The sequence below is a fragment of the Pyxicephalus adspersus genome, chromosome 12 (genome assembly GCF_032062135.1).
Source record: "Pyxicephalus adspersus chromosome 12, UCB_Pads_2.0, whole genome shotgun sequence".
Classification (NCBI taxonomy): Eukaryota; Metazoa; Chordata; class Amphibia; order Anura; family Pyxicephalidae; genus Pyxicephalus; species Pyxicephalus adspersus.
In genome coordinates this window covers 23354491-23370167 of record NC_092869.1, presented here as the reverse complement: position 1 = coordinate 23370167, position 15677 = coordinate 23354491, and the positions used below count along the sequence as shown (strand labels likewise).

The 15677-nt window shown below is 36.6% G+C and overlaps 1 protein-coding gene across 1 annotated transcript in view; it reads left to right on the top strand.

The window, feature by feature from the left end:
* The window catches only part of GALNT16 (polypeptide N-acetylgalactosaminyltransferase 16), a 91218-nt gene that overhangs the window by 31309 nt on the left and 44232 nt on the right, over positions 1 to 15677 (top strand). The window contains exon 2 of the mRNA XM_072427726.1: positions 15138 to 15313. Within this exon, the coding sequence (XP_072283827.1) occupies positions 15138 to 15313 (176 nt within the window). The remainder of the gene's footprint in view (positions 1 to 15137; positions 15314 to 15677) is intronic.

Genomic DNA, 15677 nt, shown 5'->3' with positions numbered 1-15677 from the left:
GGGGCCATGGGGCAGCACCATGGCTCAGAGGTTAGCACTCTAGCCTTTGCAGCGCTAGGTTCAAATCTTAGCCAGGACATAGTCTGCATAAAGTTTTCAGGTTCAGGTTTCAGGTCCAAAAACATGCAGTTAGGTTAATTGGCTTGCCCCACTAATTGACCTTTGACTGTGGTAATGATATATGACTGATATAGGGACAGCAGATTGTGAGCCCCTTGGAGGGACAGCTAGTGACGTGACTATGGACTTTGTGATATGTTGGTGCTATATCAATACTGTGTAAAAATAATAATATTAATTCTGTTCTGCGTGACCGTTTATATCGGGTAAGAATCATCTGGCGTGTATATAACCTTATGTATGCATAGGTTCTTTAGAATTCATTGCCTCTAAAAGACATTCTGACAAAGACAATAGCGTGCAGAACAAACATTTGAAACTCTCTGTTTCTATTTTGCTATAAATGTTCCCACTGCCCTGCAACAATGCTGCAAGGCCATTTCAACATGCAGCATTCTGAATGTAGATGGGGTCATAGAATCAGCAATGAAGGAGAAGACCTGAAGGTGTTTTGTGATGGCCCCACGTGCCCTATGGGACACTTCATTATCACAGTTGCACAAACAGTTTGTCCACCCCTGCTGCAACCTTATGTACAGTACAAGCCCCTCCACGTACAAGTACAATGACAAAACCCGCTAGAGAACACAGAGAGCAGTACTGTGAGTCATGATTATGTGCTGGAGTGTTTAAGTTCCAGAATTGCCAGCTAGTTATCTGGATTCATTTAGCCAATTATGTTTAACACAGAAAAATCAGATGTAAATATACAAAAGCAGCATGTGTGCAAAGAGAACAATGCTGAGTGAATGCTGCTCCACCCGCCTTCTCGGGGTTTAAACATTCGAAAATATATAAATGGTTCCCACCCACATCAAGTGATAATCATTGTATACGTGTTCATTTTTAGCCAGGGTTTTTCCATTTAAAGAAAACAACATTTTTTTAAAAGTTACTTTTTCTTTTTAACCTCCAGCAAGCTTTTATTTTTTTTAGTAATAAATACATTGTAATTTGTTTTCCTTGCAACTATGACCATACAATGGATATATTTCATATATACACAAGGTCACTGCTTCTAAACTGGAAGTAATCCCTAAAGAGAATAAATAGAAGCATTTGATGGCCACCCACCAATCACAGACACCCAAACACTTGTTGCTTACCACTCATGTGAACTTGTCTAAAACTGACCCAGTTCCCTTGCCACCAGTCTGAGGTCACTTTACAGGTATTGCAATCTCCTTAAATTTACTGCACTGGAATTTCAACCTCTCTCCAAGACTGGAGAAGATAGACTATTATGGGAGAACCTGAGTGATCCTGAATACTAAATCAGGACTTTAAATCTAGGTGGCACCATATGCAATTTTTGGAGGAAACCCTCAAAATGTCAATGTCAGCATGTAGCAGATGGGAGCCAGTAATTCTTGATTTTTCTGAAAGTAAAAGTTATGGCTTGCCTTAGTTTCCACGACTCATGAGGTACATCTATAAATAATGTACTGTTCGGTTTCATGTAAAAGCTGTTTTTACTGTTGTGTTGAGGCTTACTGAAATTATTTCTTATGCCCAACATGTTCCAAAAGAAGAGGAAATGGCTGCTTTTAGGATTTTATTGCTATGTACAATCCTGACAAATTATTCACTCAAGTACATGTTTTACTATGATATTAAAGTGTAGTAAAAGTGAAGACAAACTGTTCAGTTTGTATTTTTACTTTGGATGTGCTAGGGGAAATTCATTGCTTTTTCTTCTTCTAACTTTGGACTTTTTCAGACATTTGCACCAAAACAACTTAATATTATGCAAGGTTAAAGCGTTCCTAAACTCATAAATTTCACTTTACGTAAAAGGGAAGACAATCAGCACTGCCCCCAAATCTTTGACCGCCTAGGTGATCCAGAATGAATGGTAGCACAAAGCCTCCCAGAATACCGACATCAGGCACCCCAGAAGGCTCTTGGTTGTTCCTTCTGCGCATGCCTGAACATCTGGGGGAATGTGCAGAAGGAGCCTTTTCGCGTAAACAGAAAAATTTGCCGATCTCACGTATGCGCAATGAGATCTGCAAATTTTTTTTCATCCTACGTCACCTGATCTTGCGCCTGGGTCGGGTGACGTAGGATGAAGTACCAGGAAGAAGAGGAGAAAATGGCAGCGGCTAGAGCGCCGGCTCCGGGACGGATGTCAGGACGATGCAGGACCTGATGCAAGACACCCCCGGATGGATCGGACTGCCCTGCGGGATATAAGGTAAGTGCATTTTTTTTTTTGATAGTTCTCAGTTTAGTTTTCACATGGTGAGCATGACCGCCCAATAAAACTGTCCATTGTCTCTTGGACTTCACTTGTCTGGACCAACCACATCACTAAGATTTGACCATCACTAGGCATGGCTTTTAGATCTACAGGTGTAAATGCAGATTAGACTATCAAAGAAAAAGAATATTTGTGCAAACTAAAGCTTGCTCTATTTTTTCTTGTATTTATGAAGGAAGGTTCAGACTGTGTAATGTCTTCTCCAGCACATCCCAAAGTTTAATGGCATTTAGGTCTTGATTCTATGGTGGCCAATCCATGTGTGATAATGATGTCTCATGTTCCTTGGACCACTCTTTTATAACTTGAGACCAGTTGATCATGGTTTTGTCATCTTGGAATATGTCTATACCATCAGAAAAAAAACATTAATGGAAAAGCCGGGTCATTTAGAATATTCAGAAGATATTTTTCAGGCCTGTAACATTACTGAACCTGACCAAATGAGGCAACCCTAGATCATAAACACTACACACACAAGCTTGGGTACATTTGTTTGGCCAGGGAGTGTACCTCTCAACTTTTGGAGATTGAAAAGTGAAACCATTTTTTGCTTAATGTGTAAGGAAATGACCCAAACCTCCCAAAACCCATTTTGCAGACCATAAAATGTATTCACAAAAACAATTGGTTAAACCAACAAGTACGTTTTAACACTTTTGTTTTGTTTATATTATTATATTTCAAAATAAATTTTATTTAGAGGCTGGATAAAACGTAAAGTGCAAGGTAATGCTATTTATTGGTAAATGTTACATTTTGGGTGTACATGTCTACCAAAAAATGGTGACAACTTTGGAGGAACTTAGATCTGACAAGGAAACAATCCTTCCAAATCAAGGACAGTTGGGAGGTATTCTATATTATGGTCAGTGAGTCAGGAAATCTGTAAAATGGCATCAGAACCTTGTGGAAAAAAAGGCCATTTGATGAGACATTTCCCAAGACAACCCTAACACTTGAATTTTAAAGCATAATGAAAAATATATATTATACAAGCACCACAACAGCTTTCACAGCAAAAAAAAAATGAATTCCATAATGAGTTGTCACCATACACTATGATACAGAAAAATTGCACCATGGCTGAATATGACAACAGCAACATTTTAGGAATTATGTCTTTTATAATTCTATTTTCATTATGAATTTTTCACCATTTGATAAAAGAGCTATGATGTCCAGGAGCAGTTTAAATAATGACATACCAATCTTGTGCACATCTTGTATGTCACATATTAAACTGTGCCTGACATCATAGCTCTTTTAACAAATGGTGAAAAAATTCATAATGAAAACAGAATTCATCATTCACCCATTTGCCTACAGTAAATTAAAATGTGGTTGTTATGGGTTAATGAACATTGCATAGATCTTTGTCAGTAAATATAATTGTAAGTCATGCATAGCAGGTTAGTGTATGATCTGATAACATGCAGGTTGCCTATTCTCCCAGCACACATCTAGGCATACAAAGTCCCCTCTATAAAGCACAGACTGGTTGAATATTTAAGTACCAACCAATATACAGCCGTTAAAAGAGTTTCCATTTCTACTGAACTTTGTAAATGGTTAATGAGTACTATAAATGTTGTGCCAAGTAGTACTATTCTCAGTTTATATATTTAACTAGGATTCCTGATCTGCATTCCGAAACAAGAGGGCACTTGTGTTCCTAACATACAGAACTTCTTATCCAAGCTTAATGGCCAAGTGTACTGTGTGCAGGATGTGCATTTTACATTTTGTTTTGCTGGCACCTTTAAAATTAAAAAAAAAAATTGAAACCCTTTGTGATAATTTGATGTAGCCTAATAAACCTTACAGTTGATTGAAGCAAGGAGCCACCAGGAAAGATGGAGGCTTCTAAATGTCTTTGACCACAGTAATTGGGCATTTATGTGAGTTATACAAATGTGTGTGACCCAATGGCTTCCCGCTTTAGCTGCAGACCCGAGCCTGGCATCCAGCACCTGTGCCCTCGGCTTCCTGTCTGGTATTCGGCTCTTCTATTCCTGTTTTTAATGTCTTGGCTCTAGGAAGGTTGCCAAATATAATTTCAGATTGAGCCAAAAATATCCAAAAGCCACTTCAAAAACAGCCAAAATCAATCAGTACTTGTATATCTTTTAGGTTCACACCTGAAATGGTCCAGCCAGCAAAATGTCAACTTTAAGTTCTTAAGATGGAACATTGGACAAGCCATAAGAATGGCTGCTTATAGCTTTGATTGGCAGAAAACCTAAAATTCCACATCCTGATTTGGCTATAGCTCTAAAATCCATCTTACAGTATGAATTGTTTTACTTCTAATATAGAAAACCTTTTGTTTCATTCTGGGTTTATTCTAAGCCTCAACTCTTAACTCTTATGGGTGAAGTCACAATAGATTTGATGTTGTAATAAATCTAAATACTCCATACTGCTTGGAACATCTGCTAGCTTTTAGAGGTAATACATATGACCAGTTAGAGTCAGGACAGAGACCACAGATCCATATATAACAAAAATGCATCAAATATAAAATATTGTGACATAACAGAAGGTAAATAGAAGAAAAGCATTTCACAAGTAAAAATCTCTTTTTGTCAGCTAAGCAACAGTTGTTTCATGAAAACATGTGAAATAATAATGACATATTATAACTTCCAACCCACATAAAAGAAAGCATGTGTAATATAATAGGCCTGATTTCTGAAAGCTCTTCAAGACCAGAGAGGACAGACTGTCATGGGAGAACCTGGGTGATCCAGCAAACCTGAAATGGATCTGGTCCAGGATTGAAAAATGTTTGGCAACTAAACGCAAGTGATATTTAAGAAATCTGTCCAGGTTTGCTGGATCACCCAGGTTTGTTACCACCATACTGGGAACAATCAGAGACCTTCCTGCTAGGGAGCAGAAGAGCCTTCAGAGTCACAAGTCCCCAAACCTGCCCAAACCATTCAAAACAAAGATTAATAAATAATTAGCTATTAGCATTTGTAATATTTTTTTCCAAACCAAACATGGAACTAAAACTTTAAAATAACTAACTGGGACCAGGCTGGTCCTTTATTTCATCAAGGACAGATTTCCCTTTGTAATCAAATCAACTTACCTGCCTAATCCCAGTTAATGGAAGTTTATAAATGTGGAACTATAATTTTGTTTTTTAAGATCCAAACAAACTTTAATTTAAAAAAAACAGCATGTAATCAAATTCTTGCAGTAAAAAGCATGTCCCTTGCCAGCCTGCTGCAGAGCAGTTCTTTTTCTCACTGTGGGAAAGCAGTGATCTCTATGCAGAGGTCAGGCACACCTACTGCAAAGTTCTCCAATCAGATTGCAGCGTTATATATCTGCAGCAGCAGCACAGACCTTTGTAGGGAGACTGCTGCTTCCTCCCACATGGCATCTCTGCAGCATGCTGGTAGAGGACAGGCTTTTGCAGGCTGGTGCTGCAGTCTAAAGAAATCCTACTGCAAAAATTACAACTTGGGTTTTAATACCACTAAAATGCATTTAGCTGGTTTAAACTAAAATTTCAGTTAGATTTTTAAACTCTGCAATATAGAAAACTGATTTTTTTTGTTTGTCAAGACACCAAATAGTTTTAAGACAGCTTTGATGACAGATAAAGTATACTTGCTTACGTGGCTTTAGCAGCCAAAGTCCCTTGCGCAAGAAATACACATCCAGCCTAATCTCTATTGTCATTCCAAAATCATGGTCTCTTACAGTATTTGTATTAGAACACAAAATGTTTTATCTTCTTCTTTTATTATATTCTTTTTTTTATTATTCTTTTATTATATTTTATCTCCAGCCAAACCTATATATGTCTTTTTTTTTGGATCTGTGTGGTGAGTCAGGTACAGAGACCAACCTGATCCAGATAATGGATCAGTAGTAATTGTTATGCATTGGTACAGTCACTCCATAGTTAATGTCACAGTGGAGCCCTTCAACACAGCTGTTAGTGGAGCTGCTACATACATGAACATCTGCTGAGAAGGAGAAGGGCTCAACCCAGCCGGTGATTTCACCAAGAAACTATTTGGCCAGAAGAGAAATGAGAGATGTGTTTTAATTAGACCATTTAGAACATATCTCCTCATCTTTTTAATGTTTGTATTTATGGAACATTATTTAAAGCAATATGCAGGAAAGATGCGAATAACATTGCATGATGTTCTGAACGTGTTAGGAAATAAGGTACAGTTACATGATTAGTGTTTTTTTTCTGCACAAATTGTCCCTTGTTACTCTAAAACCTGATTTAGGGGGAAAACATTTCCATATGTTAGATAATCTTACTGCTTTAAAGTGGAATTTATTGTAAAAATAAAATATTGTGATCAGGCTGTCCTTTATTGCAGAAGGGAGGGGACGATGTACCTTTTGTAATAAAATAAATATACCGACCTGATCGCAATTTTTTTAAATACACTCACCTGTCCTTGTGCCAATGCAGACGCCTCCATTTTTCCTCTTCTTTTCTGGGATGCTGATCTTCAGACATCCTGATTGGCCTGGTTTGGATGATGTAACTTCTGCAAATGCATGCAGGAGTTTATGTGATCCTGACAGCTCCGGCAGCCCATGTGATTTCCTTTTGGATGTTTTATTGCAGAGGAACATCGCCTGTCCCTTTATTGAAGATCTGCCTGCTCACAGATTTTTTAAGTGGAACTATGGTGTTCTATTAGTGGCTCATTAAGTAAATTTGCCACCAGCTTCACACCTGTGCCACGCGATATACCCTTGGTAACATGCTTCGCATTGCGTTTTGTGAAGGTGTACAATTTACTATGCGTGGGCTGCTGATGCAACCCAATACACACTGCAATGTTTGTGCATTGATTTAGTGCATCTGCATGTCATTCAATAAAATAAAATAAATGGTACTATGAGTCACTCATGTGCCAATGGCACTTTGTTGTGCATTTTGGAATGCAAATGTATAAACCCAGATTATAGGTCAGAATTAAAAAAAAGGAAAATACCAATATTACAGTGCACAGATACAGTTTAATTCAACATTTTTACCATGGGGGTACCCTTGAAAAAACTTTGAGGTCCCAGGGAACCCCTGCTATGATTACTATATCCACAGGATACAGTACATTGGTCATTGTCAGTAAAAAGAATGTTTTTATATTGCTGGCCAATATAAACTGGTCAAATTTTCTGACCTGAGGGGTACAAATAGTTCATGGACTCAAGGAACCCCATAGGAACCTCTAGAAGAACCCTGGTTAATAAACATTGGTCTAATTGCTGAAATAAGATCTTTTTCATTTCAAAAGGTAACCCTTGTGCTTTATTCAAGGTATTATATTTATCAAGGTATTATTAATAACCTTTATTTATAAAGCGCTAACATATTATGTGCGCTGTACAATAAATAGGGGTTGCAGATGACAAATCTGCATAATAGATTGTTTTTTACACTAAAAATAGTTTCACCGCTCAATCAATTTCAATGTTTTTTTTTTAAATAATATATATATTTTTAAAGTTTTTTTCTGGACTTTTATTAAAATGTTTTTAAAAAAGACAAAACTTGAGTGCAGAGTCCTAAAACTTAAAAAAAGAGTCTTAGGGACATGTGCAAAGCTTTAGTCCTGCTGCTTAAGTTTTCTGAACAACCACTGTAGCAAGAACCTAGCACAATATCATCATTAAAAATCATTTATTCTAATACAAACTTTCTACATATTATGAATACTTAGGCAATTTTATTCCCAGCAAAAATCATATTTGTGCAAGTCAAAAAATGCACACCAAGTTCTTTGCCAAATTTTTAAGATAGTTGCAAATCCCCTGAATATTGTATTGTTACCACACTAGCTGGAGGAGTCAGGGGTACCACCACATACCTAAACTGTTGATACAAGGCAGGAAGGCCATGCTTTTATGTTACATAGTCAGGTTGAAAAAAAGACATAAGTCCATCAACTTCAACCACTAGGAAAATAAAAAAATCCCAGATATAAAACCCTATGGATCCAGAGGAAGGCAAAAAAACCCTGATACAATTTGCTCCAAAGGGAAAAATTCCTTCCTGATTCCATGAGGCAATTGGATGTTCCCTGGATCAACAGTGTCTGTTATTGTTACTTTAAAATTTTATTACCCAGCTATAGTCTGTGCTTCTAGAAATACATCCAGCTTTTTCTTAAAGCAATCTATGTGACCGGTGTGGTCATCTGCTGCTATAGACCACCTGCTTCCACCAAGTTCCATGTATTGTGCATTCAGTAATGCTCTTCTGCATACTTCATTTGTAATGAGGTGGTATTTGAATTACGTTGTCTTTCTTTTGGCTTGAACAAGGCTGGACATTCTCCTTGACCCCATCAACAAGGCATTTTTATTCAGAGAATTGCAGCCGACTGGATTACTTTCCCATTTTCAGACCATTTTCTGTAAACCCTAGAGTTGGTTGTGCATGCAAATCCCAGCAGTTTCTAAAATATTCAGACGGGCCTGCCTGGCACCAACAACCATGTGCCTCCCCATTTTAAAGTTCAGCAGTTCATTCTAACAGGTATGCCTACATACCTAAATCCCATGTGATTGGCTGATTAGATATTTGCATTACAAGCAGCTCCACAGGTGTACTCAATCAAGTGGCTGATGACTGTATGTGCAAATTAAGGAAAATGTGAAAAAGCCTATAGCTTTTTCATAAACTGTAGTCAGGGTAATGACATGGTATTTTTTTTTAATTGGTACATGTTCCCACAGGTTCCCTTGACCCAGAATTGTGGGACAATACCATGTTAAGGGACTTTGTAGTTAACGCAAAACCTTTATACTTAATCTGTCCAGTATATCTTTTCTAGTTAGCAAAAAAAAAAGAAGCTGATGGTTTAGCATTATTAGTACTAATAGTAAGGTGGTCACAAAACAAATATTGGAAAACAAACATATATCAACTGTTTTATATAACAAAAGATTGCAGCTCTGTTTAGCTTGTTCCTTAATCCAGATACCTCTGCCAAATACTATACCACATCATTTGTCCACTACAGTCAAAGCAACATAGCATGATCAGAACAACTAGATTATCACATAAACAACAAAGTTTTTGTGTCTCTGTGCTCTCTCCTCCAATCAGAAAATTGCATTTATAGAACTATGCAGTGTAGAAAAGCCTGATTGGTTAACAGAGCTCCATAGTATTAATCCTAAGAGAAAGGAATAAGAGGAGGCTTCACAAAAACAGACTGGCACACAAATTCTTTGTGAATTTTATAAAATGAAATCTTGGTATTATTCAGATATTATTATATTATTCAGAAAGACCTAGTGTTGCTGCATTTTCTCTTTACACATATTGTTAGAAAAAAAACTTTAGATTCCAGCCTTAGTTTGTTAGGCGAACCAAGGCAACCATCCCTTGCTGATGTGTGTAGACTGACTCATGGCATTGTGCTCTGCTTACCAGTTCTGAATACAGAGATTTAACACATCTTCAAACACATGAGCAAATCATTAATATATATTTAAGATGGTTAACTCTACACTGTATACTGCATCCAGAAGTTTAAAGAAATGACACATCCTCATGTAAACTTCTTGTTTGCAGTAACCAATTTGTTGCTCACATCCATGTTTGGAGTGAATGGGCACAATGCCAACCAAAAGCTGGCCGTCACTTTATGCTGATCTTCTGACAAAGCAGTTTTGCCTAAACTGGTTTACAGTAAATTGGTCAAACAGTAGAAAGAGTCCAGCTGATACCGAGCATACAATTTCTAGTAACTGGTTAAGCTTTTTTGTTCACAAGTGAAAAAGCCGCATGATAGACAATCAAAAAGTGGTAAAAGTGTTTTGTAGACAAGATGACAATTGTGTAATTTTGTATCATACAATGCTGTTCTAATAGTTCTAAAATATCTGTAGATATGTTAATGTAAAGATTAAATAAATATTGATGACTTATTTTAAAAGTCTAAAGTAGAATAAAATCTTTTATAATTGGATGAAAGTTTGCTGGTCAGTACAGGTTAACATCTAGAAGATGCAATGCTACATCCCAATAGAATAACATCCCAATACAATAGATTAGATCAATATTCATATTTGTGCAGAAAATTGTGACTTTTTAGGCATAAGGTAAAATTAAACAATAATTATTTTAATGGTAGATCATTTTAAAAAGCAAGATAAAAGATTGCACAATTGCCTATACAACATAAACAATATTTTGTATAGGCAATTACCAATCTACCAATAAAATATTTATTGTTTAATTTTACCTTATGCCTAAAAAGTCACGTTTTTCTGCACAAATATGAATATAGAATAAAATCTTGTACTACTTTTTTTACATTTTTTACATACATACAATCTTTTAAATTCTCACCATTGGTGAACAAGTTTTTTCTATTATGGGCGACAACCCTCTCTTATTTGTCACACATTGACCAGGAATGGTATATTGTTGTATCAATATCAGGAATGATGTGCAGCAAGCGCTGTAGCAAATGTAAATTGACAAAAAATGTTTGAAAGGAGGCCATCAAAGGAAGCCAAAAAGTGCAAACAGCATTTCATTATGATAAAATGCATTTGCAAACTTAAAATCATCTTATTAGACTTTCCTTATGTACAGATGCCAAGGTAAGAGGATGGAGGCTGACAGAATGACAAAATAGAGGACATAAATACTTGGTTGGCATCTTCTTCCTAGTCTTTTCTGTTCAATCATCCCCATCAGTCATCCACATCCTCACTCCGCCCGTCCTTGGAGCTTTGATCTTTCAGTATAACAACGGTAATGATTAAAGCCATAGTGACAGATTTAGTGAAAGGTAACTGTATTATATTTGCGGCTGCAGAAAACCCACCGCAGAATTTCTATGACACATTTGTGCAAGAATGCAGCTCTGAGTTGTGTCCCGGCAAAGGCAAAAAACCAAGGACAGCTATTACACAATGCCCCGTGTCACTTAGCAACCTTCATTCAGCTTGGGTGTTTTTACAGAAATGTTGCCATGAGCACTTTTAAAGGTTTATACTGATGCTAATATAAAGTGCTCATTTAGATGGCAACAATTGTATCAAATGGATGAAAATGTAAAATGATTTGTCTGATCTGGATATTTCTATTTACTCTATATACACATAAGCACATTTTTTCTTGCACTGATGCATATTGTATTGACACCCCACTCAGTCCTAACAAGCTTTAAAGCAAAAGATAACATAGAGTCTGTGGATTGTGGTGCACTAAAGGGCAGATAGTTTTTTTTATTTTTTTTTTTTACATTCTACATGTGGAATAGGGTTCCATGGATAGAAATACACACATTGCATATTTGCTGGTGCAATATATACTGCAATACATATATACTGGCATATATTTATTAACATTTATATTACCATGTATGCACGTCTCCAAAAAACAGTGGAAAATGTCCCTTTTCATAGCTTGGGATTTTTACATACATTGTATGTAATTTTGCATACATTGTATTGTGGTTTACAGACATTGGCAGATTGGCGAATGAAGTTAAAAGTCGAGTTTGGAGAAGGTACTGAGATTTACCCTCCAGTGTGTTAAGTCTGTGTAAAAAATTTATATGTATTGTAATTTTCGTTTACTTAATACTATTATGCCATCTGTTATTGTGATCACCGTACAGAACTAACACAGAAGGGTATACACTTTACGGAGCTCACAGAAGCATAAAATGTTGTTATGGTTAACATCAGCTTTCAATCAGATACTAAGGTACGCAGCAGGGCTTGCTTTTATTTATCAACAGTAAAAATCTTGTTTTTTTGTATGTGATTGGGTATTTTTACAGAGTAAATTTTCACCACGGTCACGGTCACAACCTGAACCAAAGAAAAGTATTTTTTTTTTTTGCTAAAAGAAATATTTATTTTAATTGATCAAAAAGTTATCTTTGAATCATTAGACTCAAAGCAGAAATGCTTTGGCCTATGGTACACCCCCTACACTCCATCCTGCACATACAGCCCTGCTGGTAATATCACTAACATTGCCCGGACTGGACCAGGCACACTCCCATAACTATTCTTTACAACATTGATATGCAGAAGGGAAGCAAACCTTAAATTGAATGAGCTACAATCAACAAAAGGCCATGCCAGGTTTCATTCCTATAAGAACAGCTAAATGAAGATGACCAAAACTGACTAATGACTTAAGATTGTTTCCTGGTCTGTTGTATTTCAAATAGTGCCACTGGTATAGTCAGAATTTGGCTTTCAAATATGGATCTGGCATTGGTTGTTTTGTGCTGATAAAGGAAAGCTTTGCTGTGTTAAACCTTTTCATACCACTCAAAAATCATTTACATGCCACAGCAAGCCTGAGTGTAGTTGCTGATGAGACCAAAAATACAATGTCAATAAACTGGAGTAGGTTCTTGAAAAAAAATAATAGGGGATACCAAGTTTATTGGAGGCAAGTCATCCTAGATGGATGCCGAAATTGACCTTAGTACCTGGGGCAGAGATACAAGTGTAGTCAGCCCAATGTTGGTGCTTCTGTGCAGCAGCAAAGGGCTATCTGTGCTAGTTAGTACATCTGCAGCAGCAGAAAAATACAAACATACAAACACTAGCACAGCCGGCCCTTTGCTGCTGCACAGAAGCAGTGCCCCAGGAAAACAGCGTTCATCTAGGATGGCTTTCCTCCAATAAACTTGTCATTCCCTAACATATTTTTGAAGAACCTACTCCAGTTTGTTGACATTGTTTTTTTGGTTTAATACCCCTGAAGAAGCCAAATGGTGAAACGCATCAGTTATTGAGTTGAACTTTTCTCATTTCTTCTTTAAAATACTTTACCCCTATATGGGGTTTAACAGACTATGTCATCCTAGAAGCAATATGTATAGTACTAGGTACTGCATCCCATGTTTTGAAGTCAGCCATGGACCACATGTTTGAATAACTGTAATCAATTTATTTTGTTGTTTAAGTGTACAACCATTGCACAATATATTTTTTGTTTTTCAACAAAGAACCCCTTCTGCTGCATTGTTTTCTTTTTTTAATTCATTTACAGAAAAAAGTTTTAGGTAACAGAAATCTAATACCTGTACATGTATGCCTTATGGAACCTAGATAATCTTACTTATTGAAGTGATGACTGTGTATATTACTGTATACATTTCATTATTAAACTCATAAGCTGTGAATTCTAATTTTCCTTTATTCTCTTCCAGTTTTATTACTCTAGCTATCCTAGCAATGCAATAAGAATATGACTAGTCTTACCTGATTATGTCAACTGTAGGGTGTATGTCTATTCCACACTCTATTACACATATAGCTATTGTGAGAGCTTAAGATAATGAACAAGGCATGAATAAATGCTATTCAAAAATCCATGAATTTTTTTATTAACCAATTATTCTTCCCAGCCACATATGCTATGTGATATAGCAGATTTGACACAGATGTTGCAGCAATTCCATTGTGTATCAGCCTGTGACCATTCACATTGATCATATCTCTCATTAACATTTCTTGAGTCTCTAGAGAACAAGTTTCTGTCATTCTAGAAAATCAGTTGTTTCCCAATGTACCATTGTGTTTATAATACTTTGTATATAAAATGATCTGATTATTGTAGTAATTTGTGGTGTCTTCTCTAGATAAGAAAGCATTCTATCTATGACTAGCTAACACCATTGTGTGCCAGAAAATTTTTATGTTCTTTGGGTTTGATAATCCTCAATATACAATAGCTTGGCTGTGCTTGAAATATTCTATTCGGTATAAAAAAAGCAAGATATGCTGTGTATAGAAAATAGCCAAGGAGAGGTCAGAAAAGTTATAGAATAATCTGAATGTTCAATATGATTACCATTTTAGACTAAATGAAAGGATATGGTTGTTTTTTGCCTAATATACTATCCACAACAACCCTGCACATTTATGAGTACCGATGTCATGGCTTTAACGTAAGCCAGGAACTGCTTGTCCTTGCCAGGAGCCATATTGCTTGTGTGCGGCTCCTTGCCGCCATTAACTACAAAAGAGAGCCAATTTCTCTGTAGACCTACAGGAGCCTGAATTGAAGCCAAGGATAAAGAGCAAGAAATGTGGCAGCCCTGCTAGTGATCCGCAGTACCTGGTGTAGGCTGAAATATTTGTGGATCTGTGTGTTGGTACATCCTGAACTGATTAGTAAAGCTAAAGAAAATAGGTTTATCCTTTAAGCATAGATTTAAAATAAAAATGCCTTTCAAATGGTATTTGATATATTAATTTTATTTTTCTATAATATATCTTTTTTTATTATACATATTTATGTATTTCATTGGGTTTATACTATTAACATTACATACTGCCTACATATGCAGATTTCTGCTGTTGGACAGTGTATAGTGTCCCTACTAAAGTCCTAGAAACGCACACGCAAGTCAGTATGAGAATTAAACTACGCAGAAACTTATACTAACATGGGGGGTATCCAAACTCCATGCATACTGAAAAATCATACATAGAAAAATAAGCATGCTGACCACTTTGCTAACTTATTCTTTAACAAAACTGTTAACACTGAACTACCCAACAATGGTATTGCATTTGATATGGCTGTCCTTTCCCTTTAAGTCACAGTTATTAGAGTACAGTCAGCCTTAGAAAAGTTTTGTATCTCCAGTTGCTTCACCTTTTGAATCTGCCAAAAATATCCAGGCTGTGTGAACTGTATAGGGATTTGCAGGATGAAATGCAGTCAGAGCACGTTTTCATGAGATGGGTTTTGTTCCAGGTGACGTCAGCCCTCCAGACAGAGAAGGGGAAACTGAATGGCTTTGATGAGAAGCTCTATCTATCCTCAAAGTTTCTAAAAGCTGGAGAAGATCCCTACCGCCAACATGCTTTCAACCAGCTGGAAAGTGACAAGCTGAGTAGTGACCGGCCCATTCGGGACACAAGACACTACAGGTGAAGCAGGTCTTTTGTTCACAGTTACAAATCCAATGAAGGATATGTGGGTGAATGTAGAGGTCATTGTACTGTAAGTGGGAATTTGTATTGCAGCCAAAGAGTGTAAAACATGCAGCTGTTTGATACATGGGCTGGCCAACAAAGAATTAATCACACAGAAACTTGACCACAACTTAGTATAAACATATAATTCCTTCCTAAAACTGACCGTTAAAGCATCAGATAAAAAACAAATAATTGTGTTTTTTACAATGAGTCCCGGAGAGACATTATTGCTTTTCTTTTCAGGCTACAGGGCTTCTGTATTCGTTTTTGACCTGATTACCACTAATTTCATGCTGAGCATACACATCCTATCATC